This window comes from Marmota marmota, unplaced genomic scaffold (genome assembly GCF_001458135.2).
Source record: "Marmota marmota marmota unplaced genomic scaffold, marMar, whole genome shotgun sequence".
NCBI lineage: Eukaryota > Metazoa > Chordata > Mammalia > Rodentia > Sciuridae > Marmota > Marmota marmota.
Window position 1 is genome coordinate 328,879 of NW_026000068.1, and position 22,695 is coordinate 351,573.

The 22,695-nt window shown below is 61.2% G+C and overlaps 1 protein-coding gene across 4 annotated transcripts in view; it reads right to left on the minus strand.

Moving 5' to 3' along the window:
• Slc9a3 (solute carrier family 9 member A3) overlaps nt 1-22,695 on the minus strand; it is a 38,950-nt gene that overhangs the window by 12,305 nt on the left and 3,950 nt on the right. For all 4 annotated transcript variants that reach the window (XM_048813938.1, XM_015490431.2, XM_048813940.1 and 1 more), the window contains exons 2-5: nt 5,141-5,443; nt 2,993-3,153; nt 1,079-1,157; nt 335-512 (exon numbers count right to left, since the gene is read on the minus strand). In XM_048813938.1, coding sequence (XP_048669895.1) covers nt 335-512; nt 1,079-1,157; nt 2,993-3,153; nt 5,141-5,443 — 721 coding nt within the window. The remainder of the gene's footprint in view (nt 1-334; nt 513-1,078; nt 1,158-2,992; nt 3,154-5,140; nt 5,444-22,695) is intronic.

Genomic DNA, 22,695 nt, shown 5'->3' on the forward strand with positions numbered 1-22,695 from the left:
TAAGAGACAGGCATCTGGCCTTGGACCATTCTGTGGAAACGCCAACTCCTTCTTTAAATACAACAGATTCTTTCTCCCCCCGACCATGAATTTCCACCCAGCCTGGGGCTGAGGCAGCTGGGAGGCGTGCTCTAAAGGTCACACTCTGAGGAGGGAGGGTGAGGAGGGAGGGTGGCCCCCCCCCTCACGTCCCCTGCCCAGGGCAGGGTGTGACCTTGGGGTTGCCCTCCACCCACCCCCAGGCCCCCTGGCAGAGGCACCAGCCTGGAGTGCTGTCCCAGGCCCAGTGCAGGGCTCTCCAGCCTGCCACCAGGAGGACAGCGGGATGGCTTACGCCAGGATGGCCGACAGGGACAGCATCTCGGAGGTCAGGTAGGACAGGTAGGAGATGACGAAGACAAAGCCGGGCTCGATGATGCGCACATGCTTAGTGAAGCGTGTCACCAGGGACAGCAGGAAGGCGAAGACGACACCCACCAGCGTGCCCCCCAGGCTCACCACGAAGAAGGACACTGTGAGGACGAGGACCAGGGCTGAGGCTGCCTGAATGGCCCTTTGTGGCCAGCTTCGTGGGCGAGGCTGCTGGGGCTGGCCTTCCTGGCCACTCCTCAGGGAGGGTTGCCTGGTAATTCCGCCTACGGGGGCACCAAGAGCTCAGGAAGCAAGAGCAGGTCCCTGATGTCTCTTGGAGAGAGTCAGGTTTCAGCACCAGCCTCAGGAGGAAAGGGACAGAGGACGGTGCCATGGCCACAATGCCCCACTGTGGGGGCATCACCTAGACAGAACACCCTGAGGACCAGGCCCTGTCCTTGGAGGCCACATCCTTTCCTTCCTAGGGAGGCCCAAAGTGGCCATTCTTCCTGCCCAGCAAGCCACCAGGACCTCTGTCAAGTCGTGCTTCTGGGGTGTCTGGGAGGGCTGTGTGCACAGGCTGGGCCCCGTGACAGTGCAGACACCTTTCCCTCAGGGCTACAGGGTTCCAGAGCTGCAGGGGCCAAAGGCAGCTGAGATCTGTAGGCCTGTGGCCTGCACTCCTGCCAGGGCCTGGGGGGGGCACCGGGGCCCCCCTGCCACGTACCTATGCCTTTTACACAGTCCACACCGGTCACCTTGTCACCACCCAAGGTCACAAAAGACTCGAAGACATTGTACAGGACCTGAAAGGGCAGAAGACAGCCACACATCTGGTCAGCCTGTGGTCAGCACTGACCGCTCCCATCTCAGTGCCTGGGACTCACTGGTGTTGGGCCGGGTGTGGACTCCACAGCAACTAAAGGCCAGCACAGGGAATGGCAGTGACAAGAAGGGGCCCACGATGCACTAGTAGGAGGGATGTGTGGGCAAGAGAATGTTCTGGAAGGAGCCAGAGCTTCAGGAGCAAAGTTGGCCTCTTCCTATCCTTGGCCAGATGGGGCAGCCGAAGCTGACCTCAGGACTTAACCCTCCCACTTCCTCTGCCCAGACAACCAAGTGCCCTGTCCGGTGGCTTTGTGCTGTGTGACTGGGCTGCGGGGTTGCGCCCTGTGACCTCGGCATGTCCACATGTGACTCTGACCCATCCTGTGCTGCTGCTGGGTAATGGCCATGTCCAAGTCCCTGTTCCCTCAAGGCCCACAGCCCCAACTGAGGGGCACAGGCGCTGTCTCTGCTCTGACCTGCTCTGAGGTATGTGCTGGGGACCCCCAGGGCAGGCGTGTGGTCTGAGGGTCAATTCCTCAGTGGCCACTGAGTCCCCAGCACGGCCTCACAGGGCTGTGCCCTTCATGGAAGTGCAGGTGACAGCTGGCGGGCTGTGTGGGCAGTGAGGGCCCTGGGCTCCCAGGGAGGCTCCCTGCAGAGACACGGGCGCCACAGGCGGCCCAGGGGCACAGGAGCTATGCGCTGAACTCCTGACTGGCCTCAAAGGCCCTCAGCTGCCCTGGGAGAGGCCTCTGGGCACAAGGTGAGGATGTCCCAGGGTCCCGGCCCCTTCTGGAGGCCAGTGACAGGTCACATCTTCAAACTTCTATGTCCTGTCTCTGCAAAGTCCAGGGAGGAGGCTGCATCCACGTCCCAACTTGCCCTGACCCCTCCCAAAGAGTGGCCCGTCTGGAGGTGGAGCCCGCCCTCCCCAGGCGGCTGCGAAGCTCCCCACGCACAGGCCTGCTGCTCAGCGTGCAGGGCCCACAGTGCCCGCCACTGCCCGCAGCCCCGGGCCCCCGAACACGCCTCCACGGGGCAGCGCAGCCAGTGCAGACTGAGTCTGCTTCGTGACTCCTACGAGGGGCTGGGTGTGTCCCCAGGAGCGCCCACGGTCCTGGCCTGGACCTCAGACCATGCCTGGGTTTGGAGACGGGGCCTCTGAAGAGGGCTCGGGTGAAATGGAGTCCTTAGGACAGGCCTGCTTTGCTGACTGGGGTCCTCATGAGAAGAGGCCGTCGACACACCAGTGGGCAGCCTCAGGAGGAGCCAGTCTGCCCCAACCTCTGCCTCCAGCCTCCAGCCTCCAGCCTCCAGGAGGCTCCCGGACCAGCCAGCTGTGGCCCGGCAGAGTGGTACCAGTCTTATGAGAGTCTGCTCATTTGTCCCCCTGTATTTTAGGAAGCTAGGAATGGGTGGCGCCATGGGTAGCCCACAGTTGAAGAAGAAGGCTGTTCTGGGACCTGGCGGCTGTGGGCTGGCAGCCCTGGCAGCCCTGACCTTGAAGGCACAACATGGGCGGGTCCACAACTGGGGAAGGAAGGGTGAGAAATGGGACAGAGGGAGTCGGGAAGGGGCAGAGAAGGGGCACTACGTGAGAGGCAGGGCCTGCCAGGCTCAGCAGCTGCCCCCATGGACACCAAGCATCCCATACAGGCGTGGCTCCCAGGCTACCGTCTGGCTGGACGGTTGGCTGCGGGCAGCAGAGCTTCTCATTGGCCCAAGGACAGTGGCAATGCCCCCTGGGTGGGTCTCCCTGTGCCTCTCAGGACCGGGCCCTGTGACGGGCCCTGAGGACCCTGCCAGGCCTCACCACAGTGACGGCGTCATTCAGCAGTGACTCCCCGAACACGATGATGAACAGGACCTCGTTGACGTGCACTTCCTCAAACACGGCCAGGACGGCCACCGGGTCCACAGCTGCGATCAGGCTGCCAAACAGCAGGAAGTCCAGGAGCCCAATCTGCAGCTCGCCTGCAAGACAAGTGGGCCACGGGGAAGGGTCCAGAGCCTGCAGGTCAAAGGAGGCCTGAGGGCAGAGCCCACGCGCGATGCCCTGGGTGTACAAGGCCAGCGGAGTCCCACAGGGGCTTCCTTCTTCTTGCCGGGCTGAGGGCAGACCCTGCCACGGGTCCACGGGGCCAGGCACAGCTTGCAGGTCATTGCCAGGGCAGCACAGGGGGGTCCATGGCAGGGAACTGAGTGGGGATGGGACATGGCCATGACTGGACGTCTAGGCTCCTGTGAGCCCGGCAGCCTCCAGCCGGGTCACGCTCCCTGCAGTCCATCTGGAAGGTCAGCACAGACTTCGCTGCCATCGGTGGCCCTGCCTGGCCTGGCAGACCAGGCCCCCTTCCAGGCCCGTCAGATGCCTCTGGCACCACCAGCCTCTGGCCCCAGGACCCTGTCAGACCTTGCAGTGGTACACTCTGGAAACTGGCCGGCTCCCAGCAGGAAGTGCAGCCAGCTGAACAGGCCACCCAAGCTGGCCGGGAAGGGACACCTGCCAGGAGTGTCTGGAACTGAGGGGTCACTCCACCAGGCTGCCTGCTCAAGGCCCTCTCTCCACCTTAGGTAAGAAGAATGGCCACTGGGCCCACCTGCAGGGCCTCTGCAGCCAGTCTAGCTGACCCTTCTGTAATGGGTGCACCTGGCCTTGGTCACTGGTCTACAGAGACTGGTCACTGCCTGCCTAGCTCTATCACACCTGGATTCCCTGCTGGGACCCAGGGACTAAGTGCAGACTGTCAGCATCTGTGTCTACTGTGAAGAAGGGACATGGTGACAGCACAGTCCTACATGGTCACAGCAAGAAGATAGACCCGGACGTCCCTGGCAGCAGGAATGTTCGGAGTTTGACGGCCACATGGCTCAGGGGCCAGCGCCTGTGCACGGTTCAGCCAGTTGGCTGCGAGGCCTGTGCCGGTCGTAAGAACCTTGCTTCCTAGAAGAAAGCCAGGTGCTGTGCCTGACCAAGGTGGGCAAGGGAAGCCTGACAGCTGTGTGAGGCCAGGGGTCAGGGAGCCACAGAGGGTGCCCACTGCAGAGGAGCCGTTGTGACCCACCGGGTCTGTTGGAGGCTTCTTCCTGCAGAAACCACCCTGGGGCGTCCCATGCCCTGACCTCGTGGGTCACAGGGCTATCAGGGAGGGTGAGTGTGACCCTCCTGGTGCCGTGGGCAATAGGTCCAAGGGTCCCCTCCAGACCCTGAGTCATCCCTGCATCCAGTGGTCAGAGCGGGCTGGTCATCTGAGGTATGTCCCGCCCACCTGTGGTGACACCTTCCTGGAGCAGGTGTCTACTCGCCTGAGGGCCTGCAGGGCTCACCCTGGTGCTCTCTGGGTGACACTGGTTGGCAGGCTCAAGGCAGCGCTCTGTGGTGGTGGCCCAGTGCTGAGGGAGCAGGCACATGGGAGGGACTGCTGTCCTTGTCACCACACTTCTCTCGGTCACTAGGGTTTTAAGGCCTCAATTCATGTGGTGAGTGCTGGCCAGTCCTCTCCCTTGAGCCAGAGGGAAGGTCACCAATCCTGGACCCGTCCCTGGGAATGCTGGCCCACTTGGCCTCTGAGTGACCAGGGCTGAGTGAAGGACCGCTCCGTGCAGGAACAGGAGCAGGCGGAATGTGGATCGGAGACAGGGCATCACAGGCGGAGGCCAGTGAGATGTGCTGAGCTCGGCCTGTGGTCCAGTCGGTGAGACCTGGATGCTGCCGGCTCTTCTCCCTGGGACCTTCCTCCCAGCCCAGAAGGACAGCCATTGCCAGATCCTACCCACACGCCACCCTGGTCAGAGAGGGTCCTCTCCCGAGTAGGGCACGGGCCTCGGCCAGGTGTTGCCGTGGGACTCTGCACTCGGGTCTTTAAGCAGCTCACCAGCGACATCCCTCTATGCCCCCACTCCACCCCTGGGCTGTGTTCCGCACCCTGACCTCCCACCCTGTGGGCAGCACAGGACTCACCCATCAGGCCACTCAGGAAGACCCCATAGAGCGACAGGCCGGTGGTGGCTGCGTTCCACACAGTGCCGATGACGGCGTACAGCAGGATGGTGCCCAGGTTGCCAAAGAAGAGCCGGTTGGGCATGAAGTAGCCAGCGTCCAGCACGATGGGGGGCAGCAGGTAGAAGAAGAAGACCGTGGGTGTGAGCGTGAAGGAGGCAATGTGGTCCGCTGCCCAGACGATGCCGCCCAGCACCAGGCCCAGCACGATGAGCAGAGCACTCTCAGGGACGACACTGGTGACCTTGTGCGACAGGTGGAACACTGCGAGGAGGACAGAGGGTCAGGGGGACAATGTGCAGACTCGTGGGACAGGGCCACTGCGAGAGGACAAAGGGTGGGGATGGGTGGGCAGGAGGGGAGGGTGTTGGGGTGGGCCCCCCAGCAAGGGTCCTCCCAGTCCTCATCCCAGGTCCCAGGGCCATCTACAGAGCCCTCCTGCCCTCTGGCTGTCCACACTTGGTGGTGGGTGGGAGTCGTGTGCAAGTAGACAGGTCCCTTCTGGAGCTGGCTGTACCCACCGGAGACTGGCACCAGACAGAGTCAGGACAGGGCTGCTTGGGCCTCAGCCACACAGCCAGTGCCCTCTCCAGGGGTTTGCATTCAGGTGGGGAAGGGGGTGGGTAGGCAAACTGGCAGAGACCCCGTGACAGTCTGGGCAGGAGGAGGCCACGCGGTGACTGAGAGGCCAGGGGCGGCTTGGTCCATCCCACAACCCCTGACCTGCCCATCCCCCAGTGGGACTGATTTCTGTCCTCTGGGCAGCCACATCCACTCTGCTCCTGAGACCGCCTGACCAGACTGATCCTGAGGTCCAGAGCCTGCTCCATGTTAGTCACCTTGTGGACTCTGGGCTGTCCTCCCTGGCTCTGCTTGACCCCTCCCCTGAGTCACCACCTCCAGGAGCAGTGTCCCCAGGGACAGGCACTAGAGCTCACAGGAGCCACAGTGGTCCCCACCCTGGCCACTCGGCTGGCCAACCCTGCTTGGACCCTGGAGGGCTCTTGGCCCCGCCTGTGTCAGCACAGGCCATGTGGCCAGGCTCCTCAGTCCATTTGGGCTCAGGACAGAAGCGACACTTCAGCGGCTGGAAGGCCAACGTTGGGGGTGGCCCTGCTGGCATGAGCTGTGAGTAGCACGGCAGACTCCTTCCCTGTACAGAGGGTCTCTTGTCTGAAATGACTTCTTGGATATTCAGAGGAAGGTTGCCACCAAGCCCCGCAGACCCCAGCTGGCACTGACAGTGTGCAGGAGCAGAGGGACCCTCAGCGCCCTGTCTCAGGGGAAGCTGCTGCGAAGCCGGAGTGTGTGGCAGTTTTCAGGCTGGAGAGGACCCACCCTGCCTAGCGGGTGGCCTTGGCTGGCTCCCTGGACTGTTCTCCATGTGTAATCATGGGCCCACTCCTGGCGGAGTGGTGCCCTTCCTGCCGCCCTGCCCTGGGACCTCCTAGCCTTCACCAGGAGCTGGGCTCTGGTGGCCACTCCCTGAGCCTCAGGCCTGTGGTCCCCACTCTGGACTCCAAAGCACCAGCTCCAGGGGGTGGGGACGCTCAGCAGAGGAAGTGCTGGTTGGAGCCTTCAGGACCTGTGTGGACCCAGCCCCCACGGGCCCTGCAGGCAGCGCCCCCACCTGGCCACGTCTTGCATTCAGCCAAGGTTCTGCTTTCCCCCCTGAGGGCCTTCCAGGTGTCAGCTGGGGTCAGCTGGGAGGGCTGCCCTGTGGAGCGCCAGTGAGGCTGGAGGCCTCACCACCTCCCAGCTGATTGTCAAACCAGCTAGACATACGTGAGGAGCACATCACAGAAGGCGAAGGCCCGGAACAGGGGAGGCTGCTGCCAGGAAACCAGGAGGGCTGGTTCCCTGGAATCCTCAGGGCCCTGCCTGGGATTGGCTCTTGAGGCTCCAGGGCCTCACACAGGAAAGCATTCAGAGGGGTTGGCCTTACAGGTAGCCCCAAGCAGATGCCCAGAGAGCCTCCAGTCCTCTGCAGGGCCTTCCCCTGACCTGGACATATGAGGTCAGGCTTGCGGCAGGCCAAGAGCACCCCTCTCCCTGCGGCTGCCTTCCTCTGCTCTGCTGCAGCTGGGGGACCTGGGCTGGCGGGACTTTGGGAGGCCCTTTCGGGCACCACAGGGGAGGCCAGGTTCTTTCAGTGGGCTCTGAAGCCCCAGGTCCAGGCAGCCCAAGAGCTCCTCTGCAGGCTCCAGGCTCAGCAGGTCCTGGCCAGCCAGGAAGCTGCCTTCCCAGGGCTCTGAGGCCATCGGGAGTCATGCTGATGAGTCCACCGTGGTGTGGTGGACCCTGGACCCGGAGCCACGCACCCAGCCTCTGAACACCCGGATGCATGTCTAGAGATAAGCCAAGGGCCCTGCTCTCTGATCTTCCCCAGCCACTGGGCTTGGTGTCCTGAAGGGTGCTCAGAAAGACCAGGGTCCCTGCCCAGAGCCACCCTCCTGTGAGCGGCCCAGCTGCTGCCCTGGCTGACCACTGCTCCCCAGTGCTAGTGTGGGACCACTCCCTTCTCCAGGAGGGAAGAGATGTGCCTCCCAGCTAGGTCCCCAGAGTCCCAAGCACAGAGCTTCCTGGGGGGAGTGTGGTCCCCACCCTGTGCCTCTCCTGCCTCTCCTCGAGTCCTGGGGTGGGATCTTGTTTACCACAGCTGCACACCCACCCACCTGTGTCCAGGGCCGCCTGGCCTGGGGAATGGTGTAGTGCCCTTCTGTGACCTGGTGAGGCAGCCTGGCGGCCACTGGTTAGACTGCAGAGGAACCTGGGAGACCTCGTTCCCCTCGCCCCAGCTGGGGCTGCCCTCAGACCTGGTCCACTCAGACCTTCAGTCTTGTACTCCAGCCTTTCCCCACACAGAGACTGCTGAGACTGCCTCTGTGAGGTTCAGCCCAGCAGCCACAGGGCAGAGACAGCGCCCAGCCAGGCTTCTCTAACACACAGCACGGCTGCCCTGGAGTCCAAGTGCGCTAGACACCACCAGCTGACCCTTCTCACGTTCCCATGGGCAGCTCAGGCTGTGCCATCCGACTGACCCTGAGCACGGGTGGATGCGGCCGGGCTGGCCTCAAACCCCACACTCGTGCTCACAAGTCTGAAACCTCAGAAGGCAGCGAGCTCTCACTGAGGAGGACATGTGCCACAGACAGCGTCCACGGGCTCTGGCTGTCTCCAGCCTTCTGCCATCTTGACGTCAGCAGGGACGACCTGTCCACGGCCTTCTGCAGGGGAGCTGGGGTCCTGAGTGCACTCCCAGTGCGTTCCCTGCAGGAGGTGCCTTTCATCTGGGCTCTCTGTTCCTGGGCAGTGAAATCCCGACTCTCCTTCATGTTCGCAGGGCACCTGGTCCTGACCATGGCTTGGCCTGATGGCCTTCTGGGCACCCCCTGGACTGGAGTGGCCAAGTGGCTGGAGGGGAGGCCCTGGTGTCAGCCCCGGGGAGGGCCGGGCAAGCCGGCTCTACACTTCAGCACAGGCTCTTCCTCCGTTTGCTCTCCCTGTCTGTGGTCACAAGTAATTTCTCATCCTCAAGAACGCGTGGGTCATGAGATCCGAGCACTGCAGGCTCTGTCTTAGGTTCTCCATCTCCAGGAAACTTCCTGAGGCTTCCTGAGCCCCCCCCCCACAGGGCTTCCCTGTTGCTGGCCCCGCCCACAGACGCTTCCTTGGCCACTGGCCCCGCCCACTGACGGTTCTCTGGGAGCTAGCCCCGCCCGCGGGCACTTCTGTGGTGCTGGCCAGGGGCTGTGGATGGAGTCTCTCCGCAGGGTGTCTGCAGGTCTCTGCACAGCCCAGGGGGCACTGGGGGCTTCCTGGCCTGCAGGGTTTTCCTCTGGCCACTTTTCCTCCTCTGCCTTCACCTGGATTCTCTCAAGCCTTCTGCCCTGCCAGCGTGTGGGCTCTTGGTGGTTCCGCAGCTTCGACCTCTTCTTAGTCTAATGCCGCTGGACTGCTCCTGCCGCCAAGATCCCCTTTGCACTGTCCAGGCTCTTTCTCCTGCACGGAGCTCGGGGAAGTGTCCGGGCTTCTCTCCCTCCGCTTCCCCTCTCCTGGGTTCCTGGCCGCCCCTGCTGTGCTGAGCTGTTTCTGTACACCGTGCGGCTTCCTGACCTGGACAGCTCGGTCCAGCTTATCTCTCCTGCTGACCCTGTGCCTTCTCTGGGGCCTGAGCATGTTCCCCAGAGCTGGGATTGGGGCTGGACTTCACTTTCTACCGGTTCTCCTGCAGTCAGGACTTGCTGTGGTCACAGGGAAAGGCTTCCACAGGGACATGGCTCTGGGCCTCAGCTCCTCCTCACACAGAAACTGGGCTGTCTGGTGGACAGGAGGCTCGATGCCGGTCTGCTGCTTTCGCCCTCACCAGCACTCCCCACGTACCTGTGGCCACCTCTCAAGTGTCAGTCTGCATTGTGATCAGCCGCTTAAACCAAAGACTGGGTTGATTGTAATTAGCAATTTGCTAGTGGCTCCGCAATTACGGGCATAATGGGTGTATCAGGAGTCAGTCGGCCAGGGCCTGCAGATAGCCCACGGCGCCCAGTGCCTGTGTCTGCAGCTGGCTGCGTGGGCCCAGTGTGGCGGGCCATCCACACCCACGTGGCCTGGCCCCAGGCTCTGGGTGACCTGCTGCAGGTCAGAGCTGTCCCTCCCAGGGGCAGTTCTTATTTCAGTCTCCGTCTGACATCTTAGGGACAAAGGTGTGACACACCTCCATGGCAGGCCTTACCTCCTTCTCTCACCCTCTACCACATCACAGATGCCGCCTGAGGATCGCTGGGCTCCTCCTGCTCATCTGAGCACCGGTCACACCTGCTCCAGGGAAGCAGAAGCATTCCCAGAAAGCTGGGAAGGAGGAGGTTGGCAGAGCCTGAGAGGGGATGCTGCTCAACTGTCCCCATCCGCACATGGACGTCTCCCCCGCTACAGGAAGCCCAGCCAGCTTGAGTGGAGACAGACATGTACTCCGGGGAGAGCCGGGCTCCAGGGCGGCCGAGAGCATGGGGCAGGCCTGTGCTGCTACCTGGGTATGGAGCTCTCAGTCCATGCAGTTCACCAGGGAAAAGTGTGGCCCTATGGGTTGAGAGTGCAAAGGCTGTTTGTGTCACAAACATCCCCCAAAGGCCACGTGTGCACAGGTGGGTCCCAGGGTAGTGCTGGTGGGAGGGGTGGAACCCAAGGGTTGGCTTAGGGGGGTCTGGGGTCCCTGGGAGGTGCCTCTGCAGGGGACTGTGGGACTGTGCCCTCTTCTTGGCTCCCAGCCTTAGAGGCAATGGCTTTTGCTGTGCTGCATGCTCCAACCATGATGTGCCACCACAGGACCCGAGTGACAGGGCCACATGGCCATGGCCTGGCATCTTCAAGCTGCGAGCCAACCTCAGCCTTTCCTCCTCAGAAGGTGGCTGCCCCGGGTACCTGCCACAGTGGCAGAACACTAGCAGAGGGTGACTGAGCCTCTGTGAGACAGAAGAGCTCAGTGCCCACAGCATACACTGACCCAGGGCAGAGCACAGCCCAGACCTGTCAGAGCTGCCATGCAGAGTCGGGCTCACCTGTGCGACCGCCAAGGCCAAACTGAGACGGGCAGACAGGAGGCCCGATGCCGGTCTGCTGGTCTGGCCCTCGCCAGCACAGAAACGAGCCCTGGCCAGGAGGAGGGAGGGAGGGAGCCTCCTTCAGAGGACAAAGCGAGATGCCTGGGAAGCAGGAGGCACAGGCTGCGGGGGACAGAGTCAGGCGCCTTCCAAGAGACAGGACGGGGTGAAGGGACATGGCTGAGCCCACAGAGTCACAGCTAATTAAGCACAAATGGCCCAGCTCCTGAAGGTAATGCCGGGCAGCCGGCGCTTTAGTTCTGATTACAAACCCTCTGGAGGGAGTGAAAGGTCACAGGCACCGTATCCAGCCCCGTCTGGACCATTACCGGGCATCGCCTCACGCTGGGCCCCAAGGCCATGGGCTTGGGACGGCAGGGCTACCCTGTGCCGCCCCTCATGTTGCAGCCCTGGACAGGCCTGGTCAGCCTGGAGCCACCCCTGGCCAAGGAGCTTTCAAGGTGACAGCAGATTTAGCTGAGTCCACGCAAACGCAACAGCACAGTAAATCCCTTGGTTTTACTTTAACACATACAAGCCCCAGTGAATTAAACTCTGCTTAACGAAGCAGCTGAACCAGGCGGAGAGAATGGGAAGTGCCCCGGGCCACAGGCCACCTCCTCTGCCCAGTGAGGGCCACGTCAGACTGGCTGTCGCACACACCGGTACCATGGTCTGTGCACCCAGATCCACGCCCGGTCCTCATGTGCCCCCTGAGTCCCCCCAGCTCCCCAGCCCACGAGGAGCAGACCCCATTGCTCTGACCTCAATCTTGCTGCACTTCCCAGCCGGTGAGAACAGTAAGTGTGTCAGCACAGAGCAGGGCAGGCGACGCCGGTATTTATAGTCTGACTCCGTCTCTCTGGGTGTTACCTAACTGCCCAGCCCTACCTGCTCCACTCCAGGCTGTGCCCAGAGGTCCAGCTTGCTGGGGAGGCGAGGCCAGCAGGGAGCCCCCCACCCCAGCAGGCTCTCCACTGGGCCTGGTGGCCGTTCAGGACTGGCCCTGCTGCCCACAGGTCATGAGATGTTTTCAACAGCATCCATTTATTAAGACTAGGCAGACCTTTTCAGCTTTTAAATTTGAAAATGGAAACAGCTGACAGCTTCCCATGGGGGAGGGAGGTAGCCACCCCTTCCACCCCGAGCTGGTGAGCAGCAGAAGTCAGGGCAGACGCCAGGCCAGGGCCCTGCAGCCGCCTGAGCCCCAGGCCAGCTCAGACTGGCCTCTCTGCATGGCCACAGCCTTTGGTCCAGACAGACAGGAACACCCTGCCCCTGGTCCCCAGCGCTGAGATGGCACCCAGCCCTGACGTGCTCACTCCTCTCATGCTGTGGGCCTCCTCACTGGCTGCTGGGGCCTGTTCCACATCCTGTCACCCCTTTTCTGTCTGTTGTCTCACGAGTAACTTGTGTGCTGCTCACCAAGCCCCGCCTCCCTGGGCCAGGGCAGTGTGCTCCAGGGGTGGAACTTCAGGGGATGGCCGCTGGGCGCCTGAGACGGGCTGTGATCCACCTGGGGCTGAGCAGTGTGGGGGAAGGCAGGGGAAGCCTAAAGTTTCTGATGCAGTCTGAATCATGACATGAGAAACCCACAGCCTGGTTCAGAGGCATCTCCATGGTGCTCTCTGTCACAGAGCAAGCAGCAGCCACATGGCAGGGTCACTAACGTGGCACATATTGTCTGCATTAAGAGCAGGAAGGGCAATTGCTTGTTAAGCTAATTGAACGTATGGACCATGATGTGGCCCACAGGGCCAGAGTCAGAGATGCCCAATGGGTGGCTCCCAACCACAGCGTCCTCCCTCTGGCCACTCTACCTCTGGGATGCACCATGTCCACAGCACACAGGCTGGCTTTCTTATTTTCTAACAATAGTTGCACTTCTGTGCTTGGGTGAGGAACCGCATGGCTGAGCAGCTCCTATTGTCCTAGGGGGGTCTCAGCCTCATGATGCAACAGCCAGTGAGTCCCGTGTTCTTCCGTGGCTCTCTTCCTCAGGAACACGCAGAGGGCAGAGCTCAGGGAGCCTCAGTCACCAACACAGCAATGGCAGGATGATCCCAGGAAGGAAGGGGGAACCCCAAACTCCAAGTGTCTGGCTGAGCCCCCAAACTCCTGTGTGAATGGCACTGGAGTGAGGCGGGTGATTCCAGCGGCATTGCCATGGGGGACGGCACTTGGAGTGTCCCTCCACTCAGGTCAGTTAGTGCCTGGTAAAACAGCCATCACAAAACAAAGCCCGACAATCGACCCTTCCCAGAGCAACACACAGAGTGACCTACAGTCAGTCGCAGTGACCTACAGTCAGTCGTCACAGTGACCTACAGCCAGTCGCAGTGACCTACAGCCAGTCGTCACAGTGACCTACAGCCAGTCGCAGTGACCTACAGCCAGTCGCAGTGACCTGTATGCCATCCAGAATCACTAACACACGGTCCCAAGGGAAGAGGGGACCGACCCTTGAATCAATCAGTGGAGACCCCAAGAGGATCCAAACATGGGAGTTCACAGCAAAAGACTTGAACCAGGATGACGACTGGTTCATGAAGAAATGGGCTTGTCTCTGATTTAAGAGCAGACTACCTCAGAGGAGAGCTGGATTGGCAGACCTTGGGGAGGAGGCGGGGTCAGGCAGGGTCTGAGCTCCGTGGTCAGTTTCACGGCCCATGTGCACTGACAAGAGCACAAGAAGAGGTGCTGCCCTGGCTCTGGTCTGCTGCCCTCTAAAATATTAGCTGTTGGAAAGAGCCAGATGGAGACTCTAGAACTGAAGAAGGCAGTCTATGAAATAAAGATCCGACGGAGGGCTGGGGGCGTGGCTCACCTGTGTGAGACACTGGGTTCGATTCTTAGCACCACATATAAGTAAGTGAATGAAAACGAAGGTCCATCAACAACTGAAAAATATTTAAAAAAATATCCAACGAATTGGGTTGAGCACCTAGAAAGGGAACAGAGAAGATCAATGGGAAGGATCCAATCTGCAGAACAGATGAAAACAGATCTTTAAAATGTGACGGCGGGCAGTATGGAAAGGTTTAATGTTGGTGCAGCTGAGCTTCCAGAAGGAGGGAGAGGAAGCCAGCACTGTAAGAAATAGCAGCCAGAAATGTCCCCAGTCTGGTGACAGACACAAATTCATAGATTTGTGGAATTCTGCAAACCCCAAGCAAGACAAATATAAAGAAAGTCACCTCTTAGGCTCATCTGGGCCACACTACCAAACACCAAACTGGGAAAGCCTGCTGCGTGTGCACTTCAGGTGACGCCCTCTGTGCTCCCCAGAGGCGGGAAGGCTGTGGTCTGCTGGGGACTCCAGGGCGGCTGCAGCTCCTTACCTGAGGATGGGCTGCCTCTGTGGGGCTGGGAGTTCTGAGGCCTGTGTCTGGCGACAGGGCCTGAGTCCCTGACCCGACCCCACCCCAGATTCTCCAGGACCCTCAACACCCCCTTCCACTGCCCTGTACAGTCCCAATGACTTGGGTCAGTCCCCGGATTCCCTCTGCTGTGCCAACAGCCACACGGGTGTTCTGCCGAGGCTGCAGGCAGCAGGAGCCGTGGGTGGCGCTGGGTGCTGGGGCCGCAAGAGGCACACCCTGGTGGCTGGCTTCGTCTCCCTCCTTCTGGAAGTCCAGCTGGTGGCTGGCCTTTAGCGCGGCTCCACCAGTGCAGCTGTGGACGCCTTCAGGTTGGCCCCAAAGGAGGAGGCCCTGGGCATCCAGGCGGGGCAGGTGGTGGACAGGCGGAGCACCCTGCTGATCGGGGGCAGAGGAGCACCCAGGAGAGGTGCCAGTGGCCGCCCTGCCTCACTTATACTCCAGAATGCCAGAGTGGCCACCGGGAAAGGCTATGACCAGGGCCCAGGGGCTAGATGTGTGGAGCCAGGATGGGCTGGGCCTTGGCCTCCTGGGTGCAGCTGTGTCCTTCAAAGAGACCTCCAGCATGTGCTGACCGGGGAAGGGGAGGGTGCTGGCTCCTCTGAGCAGTAGAAAGAGTTGCCTTAGGCAGGGGCCTCCCTGTGGCCTCAGTCCTGGCCACTCTGGCTTCCCAGGAACCCCGGTGCTCTTCACACCAGGCCCAAAGGTGCAGGATGGCCTGGGCTCAGGCATGGGCTGTGGGCAAGTCCCTGGCTGCCCAAGACAGGGCCTTCCTTGGGGCTGTGGACACTGGATGCCCACCCCGTAGTGCTAAGGGGCTTCCTTATCCCTGACCAAGAGGGCTGTGCCCAGTGAGAGTCATACGGCCACTGAATCCTGGCCAGCAGCATGACCTGGCCAAGCAATTGTGCCCAGCACCCTGTATTCCGAGCAGAGCCTCGGGAGGGTCCCTGATCATTCCTCACACAGGTCTCCTCACTGACTCGACCTTGCCGCACCAGGCTTGGTGGCCTTTGGCTCACCGGGGTTGGGGGGATCGCCCACAGGCAGCCTGCTGGGGCCTTTAATGGAGAATGGATGAATCTGCGCTGGGCCTGCGGTCGGGGTGAGAGGGCAAAGCAGCGTAGAGACGGGTCCCTGAGCCCAGGCCTGAAGCCCCAGAGCAGCAGAGGCCTCCTCCCCAGCACTGCCCAGGGCTCCCCTGCTGCAGCAGGGCGAGGCCAGGGAGGTGGCCGACCCCGGCCACACCCTCCGTGGGACTCTGTGTCCAGGGTCTGGGTGGCCCCAGCATGGCCTGCAGAGCCACCCCAGTGGAAGCAGGAGAGAGACACTGAGGCAAAGGCCCGAGGCCACCCGCTTGGCAGGGAAGGGGCGTGGCCGATGCTCGCTGGGCTGCAGGTGTGATCTCTCTGACCTTTGAATCTTTCTGTGAAAATTCCCAGGAGACTTTTGTCTGAGGACCTCTGTGCAGATAAACTGTGTGGCAACAGTTCAGGGCTGTTGTACTCTTGCCTCCACTGCTCACATGGCCGAAGCCACCATCATCTGGGAGGTCCCACCAGTCCCCGCAGCCAGGACTTTGTCATCAGCTGCTTCCCGGAAAGGATGGGCACCACTTTCTTTCCAGGACTGGGGATTGAGCCAGGGCACTTTGTCGCCGAGCAGTATCCCCAGCCCTTTTTATTTTTGAGACAAGCATGTGCTAGGTTGCTGAGGTTGACCCGAGCTTGGGTCCTCCTGCCTCAGCCTCCCAAGTTGCTGGGATGACCGAGTGCACCAAGGCACCTGCTGGGGTGATTGGTTTTTGTGTTTGTGTGGCAGGGCAGGAGTTCAAAGGGCTTTGTGGGCTGGAAGTGCCACTCAGAGGCCAGGAGCCCAGAGGCCCATCCACAAGGGCCAATCTCGGGACGCTGGGCTGAGGCATGAAGGGACTGCTGGGCCCTGCATGGACCTTCCGCCTGAGCCCAGGCTTTGCTCATGGTCCATGGCTGACACCCCAGGGACAGACAGCCCCCATCTGTGGAGCCAGAAGTCACGGTCCCTGCACACCGAGGGCTCTCTGTTCCCAGGACATGCCAGGCCACTTGCTAGCAGGAAGTTTTGTCTTTCGGACCTGGTTTCCTCCAAGATGATTATCTCGGCTTGAAGAAGACAAGATCCCCCAGGGCCTGTGGCCTGGCTGTTTTGGGGAGAGGGTTCCTTCGCTGGCTTTACCTGCAGACTTTTGCTGAGCCACCAGGAAGGAGGGAGCTAAAGACCCCAGTCACCTCAGCCACACAGCCCTGTGCCCAGGTCCCCACGTGGCCCCAGCGCACAGCCCAGCCCAGAGTCTGACCCGGGAGATCCCGGGCCATCGTGAGAAGCATACACAGCACTTGTGAACGGGGGCACAGGGACCCACACTCAGGCAGCAGTGCCATCCGCTGGGAGAAGAGGCAGGTCCTGGACGGGAAGCGCATCCGAGACTCCCAGGCCCCAGGCGCCCTGCCGCCAGGGCAAAGCCAACCGCCGTTAAACCATGAAGTCAAGACATTTTCTCAGCAAGTAAAGGGAAAAGGTCAAGAAATAAAACCTGAGAGGAGGGGACCGTGTCGGGCCTGTGGCTGGCGGGAAGAGACTCGGGTGGGAGACATGCCCCGAGGTGCTCCTGGAGGCAGCCCGGGGTGAGGAAGTCAGGCCCAGACACAGCAGCTGGGCAGAGGACCCTGCTGTGGGGCAGGGAGACTCCGCCCAGAACCCCGAGGGGCAACAGTGCACGCGTCTCACACGCGGGAGGGGGCGTCACTCCCATCTGTACTTGGTCCTGTGCACTGCCCGGGCCCTGTGTGCCGTGGCCCTCCCCAAGCCCTCAGGAGAAAGCCTCCAGGGAGGAGCCCCGACACAGCGGCACAGAACAGTCCTGGCTGGCCCAGCCAGGGGACTCAGACCCCTTGACAAGAACAAGAGACCCTCTGAGCGGCGGTGCACGGCAGAGCACGGCAGCTTGTGGTGTTTGGGCAGAGCTACCTGACAGCTCCTGGACAACAGGGCCCACACCTAGGAGGGAGGTGCTGGCTCCAGGCAGGACAAAGGGCTGCACGGGCAGCTCAGTGATGGCTACCGCCCTGCAGCCATGCAGGGCCCTGAGGTCCCAGCAGCAGCAGCTCTGGGGGCCCGTGAGGAATGCTGGGTCCTGTGGCACATGCAGGGGCTGGACCCACCTGGCCAGAGGGACAGGAGAGAGTCACACTCTGTGAGTGAGGTTTTCCTGGTCACCTCAGGGAGCAGGGACCAGGGAGGGTGTGGTGAGAACTGCCTTTTTCCAAACCCTGAGCCAGACAGGTCTGTATCCAAGGGCGCAACCTGGAGAGGACACTGCGAGCCCATGTAGGGATGCCACCCAGCTGGCCGGCCAGCACCTCGTGGGCAGCTGTAGCCATTCACAGAGGGCCTCTACCCCTGGGCTGGGGACAGATGCTGACCAGAAAAAGCCCAGTCAGAAGGCTCTGAGCTCATTTTCTGGAAATCCAAGGTCAGCAGTCCAGTGGGACCCAGTAAGCACAAGGCAAGGGGTGAGGAAAGGCGCAGATTTGGCGGGGGGGGGGGAGGCCTCATGTGCAGCAGGTGCAGTCCTCTGGTTCCCACTGTCCTGTATCTGTGCTGTCACTTACTGCCCTCAGGTCTTCCTGTGTCTTTCCTGGGCAGGGCCCCTTCCTGTCTGCAGGTGCCACCATCAGATCACACAGGGTTTCATCAAAACTCAAAATGAAGGGTCATTTGCTCACCAGGGTAAATGTGGGATCCTGGCCATATCTTACTATCCAGCATGCATCAGCAAAAGCCTGGGCCATGAAGAGCTCTTAGACCCCCCTGGCCTTCAGGGCAGGGACAGGAGACCCTGCTCACGGTCAACAGGATGCCCATGTGGAAAGGCCCAGCAAACTACAAGACTTCAGAGTGAGTGTAGCTGGTTGCAGAAGACAAGGTTGATACACAGAGTCAATGGATCTCCTACGCATGGCAAGGAGCTCAGGATCTGAATTTGAAGCACACCACCTCAGCATGCGTGCACACACACACACCAAAGCAGAACCTGACCAAACATGCACAACATGGATACAGAGAGAAGTACCACACTCTGATGCAGCAAACTGAAGGACGCAATGGAGAGGTGGTCCATGTTCATGGATACCAGTCTCCACACTAGCTGTGACCGCGACTTGCTGCTGGGCACTGCTTCAGCGCACCCCCACCCCCCCAACCCCAGAAACATGTTTCATGATGCCAGCAAACTGATTCTGAACAGGTACAGAGAGGCAAAAGGCCAAGAATGGCAGAGGATACTGCAGGAGAGGAGCCCAGCAGAGGATGGAGATTTCCACCCACCACCACAGTCAGGCCGAGGCCAGAGCCCAGACGGCAGGTCCACAGAACAGCGCTGGGCACCTAGGCGTGGGCTGCCTACTTGCAGCTCTCTGGCTGCCACAGGAGCTGGGAGACCGAGATCAGCAGTCGTTCCAACAATGGCACTGGTCAGCCAGACAGCACATGTGCCCAAGTGTGCACAGCCACCCAGGATGTCCACAGAGCAGCTCTGCACGGACCCAGACTGCATGTAAAACTGCAAAGCTTCTAGAGGGCACACGGAGGAGAATCTAGGTGACTGTGGGTTTACTTCCAGACATAACACCAAAACCTGATTCAAAAAAGAAAAAACAACAAATTGGACTTCTTCAAACTAAAAAGTTTTGTTCTACAAAGTCACTATAAAGAGAATGAAAATACACGGTGTGGCGACCACGCCTGCGATCCCAGTAACACGGGAGGCTGAGGCAGGAAGATCTCGAGTTCAAGTCCAGCCTGGGCAGTGAAGCCTGACCTGTCTCAAAGAATAAAAAGGGCTGGGATACTGCTCAGTGACATGACCCTGGGTTTAATCCCAGCAACAATAAATACATAAATAAAATGGGGGGGGGGAGATGAAAACCATCCAGAATTGGAAAAAAATACATGCAAAATACCTATAGAGGCTCAGATGCAAAATACACAGAGAGCTGTGAAAACTCAGGGAGAAGGCGGCCAGCTCTGTCAGAACACGGGTCAGACACTGAAACCGACTCCTCACGAGGTACCAGAGGGCACACCCAGTGTGCAACGGCACTGCACGCCTCGGGTTGGCTGGAACCCGCACCTTACAACCAGGTGCACCCGCACCTGTCACAGTGGCCAGAGCACAGGACACCCAGTGCTGAAGAGACCTGTGGTGTGGCCACTCTGCAGGACGTGTGCTTCCTAGGAAGCGCAGCACCTCCTACCCTGGACCCAGAGGAGCTGAAAACATGCCCGGGCAGAACCTGACACAGGGGCTTGTGGCAGCTTCACTCAGAGGTGCCAGACTTGGAACCACCAGACCTCGCGGTGGGGGTGTGACAGCGAGCCCCGGGTCCCACAGAGGGCCAGTACACAGCACAGAGAAGCAGGCGCCGTGGAGCCACACAGAGCCACAGAGGAACCTGCACGCTACCACCTGGAGGGGGCCTCCCTGAGGGCTGCACCTGGTGACTTTCTGGAAAGGCCAAGCTAGGAGGGGAGAGAGGGAGCGGTGGCCAGGGGCTGGGGAGGCCGCAGGAGAGGGCAGGCGCAGGGCCTTTCAGGGCTCCGCGTGCTCCTGCGCTGGGGACGCCTGGCCTTGCACCTCGGTCCAGGGTACTCACATCAGAGCAGCGTGGCTGTGCTCAGGGCGCTCTCCAGGGCACATCCTTGCCCACAGGGGAAGGGGCAGGCCTTGGGAGGGGGCATGGGAACTCTACTCTCTGATCCACCATTCTGTAAGTCTGCAACTTGACTAAAAAACAAAGTCTATGATGTCTAAGCAGTGTCACAGAGGCCACCGCTGGGGGTGAGTTGTGACAGCCAGGGACACTGGATCAGGCCTAGGGATTTAGAGTGGAGGGGCGGAGCCTGGCGCTCCTGCTATGGCTCACCTGGGCTGAGCGGCCTCCGAGTCTGGGACTTCAGGCCAGGTCAGCTGTCTACTGTGACCCCATTGCACTGACAGAGCCCTCAGATGCCACCAGGATTAGAGCCAAGGGAAGCCCCACTTTTCACTGGGGAGTAACAGGAGGAAAAGGGTGCTGGTACCTGGGAGGCTTCCCCCGGTGATAGAGCTGGAAGAGCAGGGCTGGGGTGCGCACACTGCCAACAGCCAGACAGCAGGGGGGACTGGACACCTGCAGTGGGGGTGAGCACAGGCAAAATGTGCGTGCTGGGCAGCGGGGAGGGCCAGCCCAAGAAGCCAGCTGCTGGGGGCCGTAGTGAACTGGAGCGCAGTGAAGCGTCCTGAGCCTGGGCACCCTCTCCTCCACCTCCGACGGGGCCACCTCCTGACCCCGCCCCCATGCTGGGGACTGCACCTCCCTCTGAGTACAGGAACCTCCCCCGAAGGCAGCCCAAGCCCAGCCCTGCACCTTGATGCTGGTGTCAGATGGGCCCCACAGAATGGCACGTCCCCAGCTGCCTCCGGGCTCTCCAGTGGGACCCAGCCCTGCTGCACCCACGCAGCCCCACCCACGCCACAATGCAGGACGGAGCAGAACTCTCAGGTGGGCACACCTGCTCCCAGACCTCCTGGGCTCCCGCCTTGCCCACACCAGGCTGCGCCCTCCCCACCTCCACCAGGTCACCCTTCCCATCCCAGGTGGCTGTGCTCACTGCAGTGCCTCCAAGAGAGCGGCCCATCACCATCTGGCCAGCGGCCTGGGAGGAGCAGGTGGAGGCTGAGCTTGGACCTGGTGCCCCAGGGCCCTGTCCTAAGGGACCGTGCCACCCCTCAGGGCAGGGGTGCAGCTGCAGATCCTGCATCCACCCCCCAAACACCCGGGAGCTCTCAGGACTGCTTCCCCCGGGAGTTCCACCCTTTGTTTCCACAGCTCCAGAAACCAGGCCTTCCAACCTCCCAGCCTTCCCTTCCTGAGAACTCAAAACCGGTTGGACTTTGGTAATTCGGCTCTGCAGGGGGTGCATTCAGCAGGTTCCTGATTTGGTGTCAGGGGAGACAGCCTGCCACCCCCACTTCTGCTGCCTCCCCTGGGTCCTCAAAGGGACACTGCTGTGCCCTTCCCAAGCAGCTCCCAGAGCTTGGGCTGGTGGCCCAAGCTGGGCTGGTTCCCACAAAGACCCCAGGACCCCTCCTAGCAGCAACCTGGCTGGCTCCTGGCCATGTCCTTCCCCGGAGCAGAACTTTCTCTGGGGGCCCCCGGGGCTGACTTGCCTCATCTGCCCCTGGGGCAAAGTCCACTCCCTTCAGCCTGCACTGAAGTCCCCACCGCCGGCCCTGGCCACCCACCACTGCAGCCCCAGTAGCCCTGCTCCATCATTCCCTGAATTAATCTGCCACCTGTCCCCCTTCTGTGTCCTCCTGGCCCTCCTCCCTTGGTCCCTCTGCTTGGCCCATTCCCTTTTCTGAGGACCCTCACAATGAGCATCCCCTTATAGTCGGGTGCCCCGCGCACCACCTGCCACTCTGCCACTCTGAACCCTCAGCCTGCCAGCATGTGACTATCCCCTATAGTTAGGCAAATGACACTCAGTGACAGCACAGCTGCCCCCAAGAAAAGGCCAGAGTGGCTGACCTCGGACATCAGCCCAGTCTAGGTGTCTCCCAGGACAGTGGATGACCACTATAGCTCTTGCCATGGCCCAGCCACAGCCAGGGTGGCCAGGTGCCCTACAACAGGGTGTCCCATGCCCCGCCCCTCCTCTCTGCTGTACTCAGTGGCCACTGACCCCTCTTCCCGGCCAGTGCTGCGTCCTCACAGAGGCTGCCTCCTGACCCAGGGACAGCAGCGCACTGGGCCTGGCTGGGTGCAGGACCTCTTGTGCATCCACAAGGCAGATCCGACTGTTCAAGCCCCAACCATCAGTGCTGGGCGGGGCGCTGCTGCCTGGGCCTGGATTCACTCTGTCCCAGCACCAGGTCGGACCTGCTCAGGATGTGCCTGCCTCTTGGAGTCTGGGTCTCCAGAGACAGAACCCAGGAGGCCACCGACCTCAGCTCCTGTGGGGTCACAGCTTCCCCAGGTACCTGGCCTCCCCAGGGGGAGCCCCTGTGGGCTCCCAGCTGAAGCTTGGGATGCATCCTTCCTGGGGACTCCGCTGCAGATCAGGCTGGTGGCTCCTGTGCAGCTGGTGCCTGCAAGGGTGTTCGCATGGTGTGCAGCCGCAGGGGGCTTTTGGCAGTTTGGAGAAGAATTTGGCAAAGGTGCTTTGGGAGCCCCTTCCTGGGTCCAGTGTGCAGGGGTCTGTGGGAGACCAACATTTGCTCCCGCCACACACACATTCCTGCCCCTGGGTAGCTGTCCCCTCACTCACACATCCGACCCCTCCTGCGATGCCTCTCTACACAGGTCCCTGAATCTGCAGGTCTGCAGGTGGCCCCTGGGCACAGGCAGGTGCCAGCACCAGGCAGCCGGAGCCAAACAATCCCTGCCCTCCTGGCTGGCCTGGCCTGGTGCAGCCGAAAGCACCAGAGCTGGAGAAGGACTCCTGGGCGCTGGGGGGC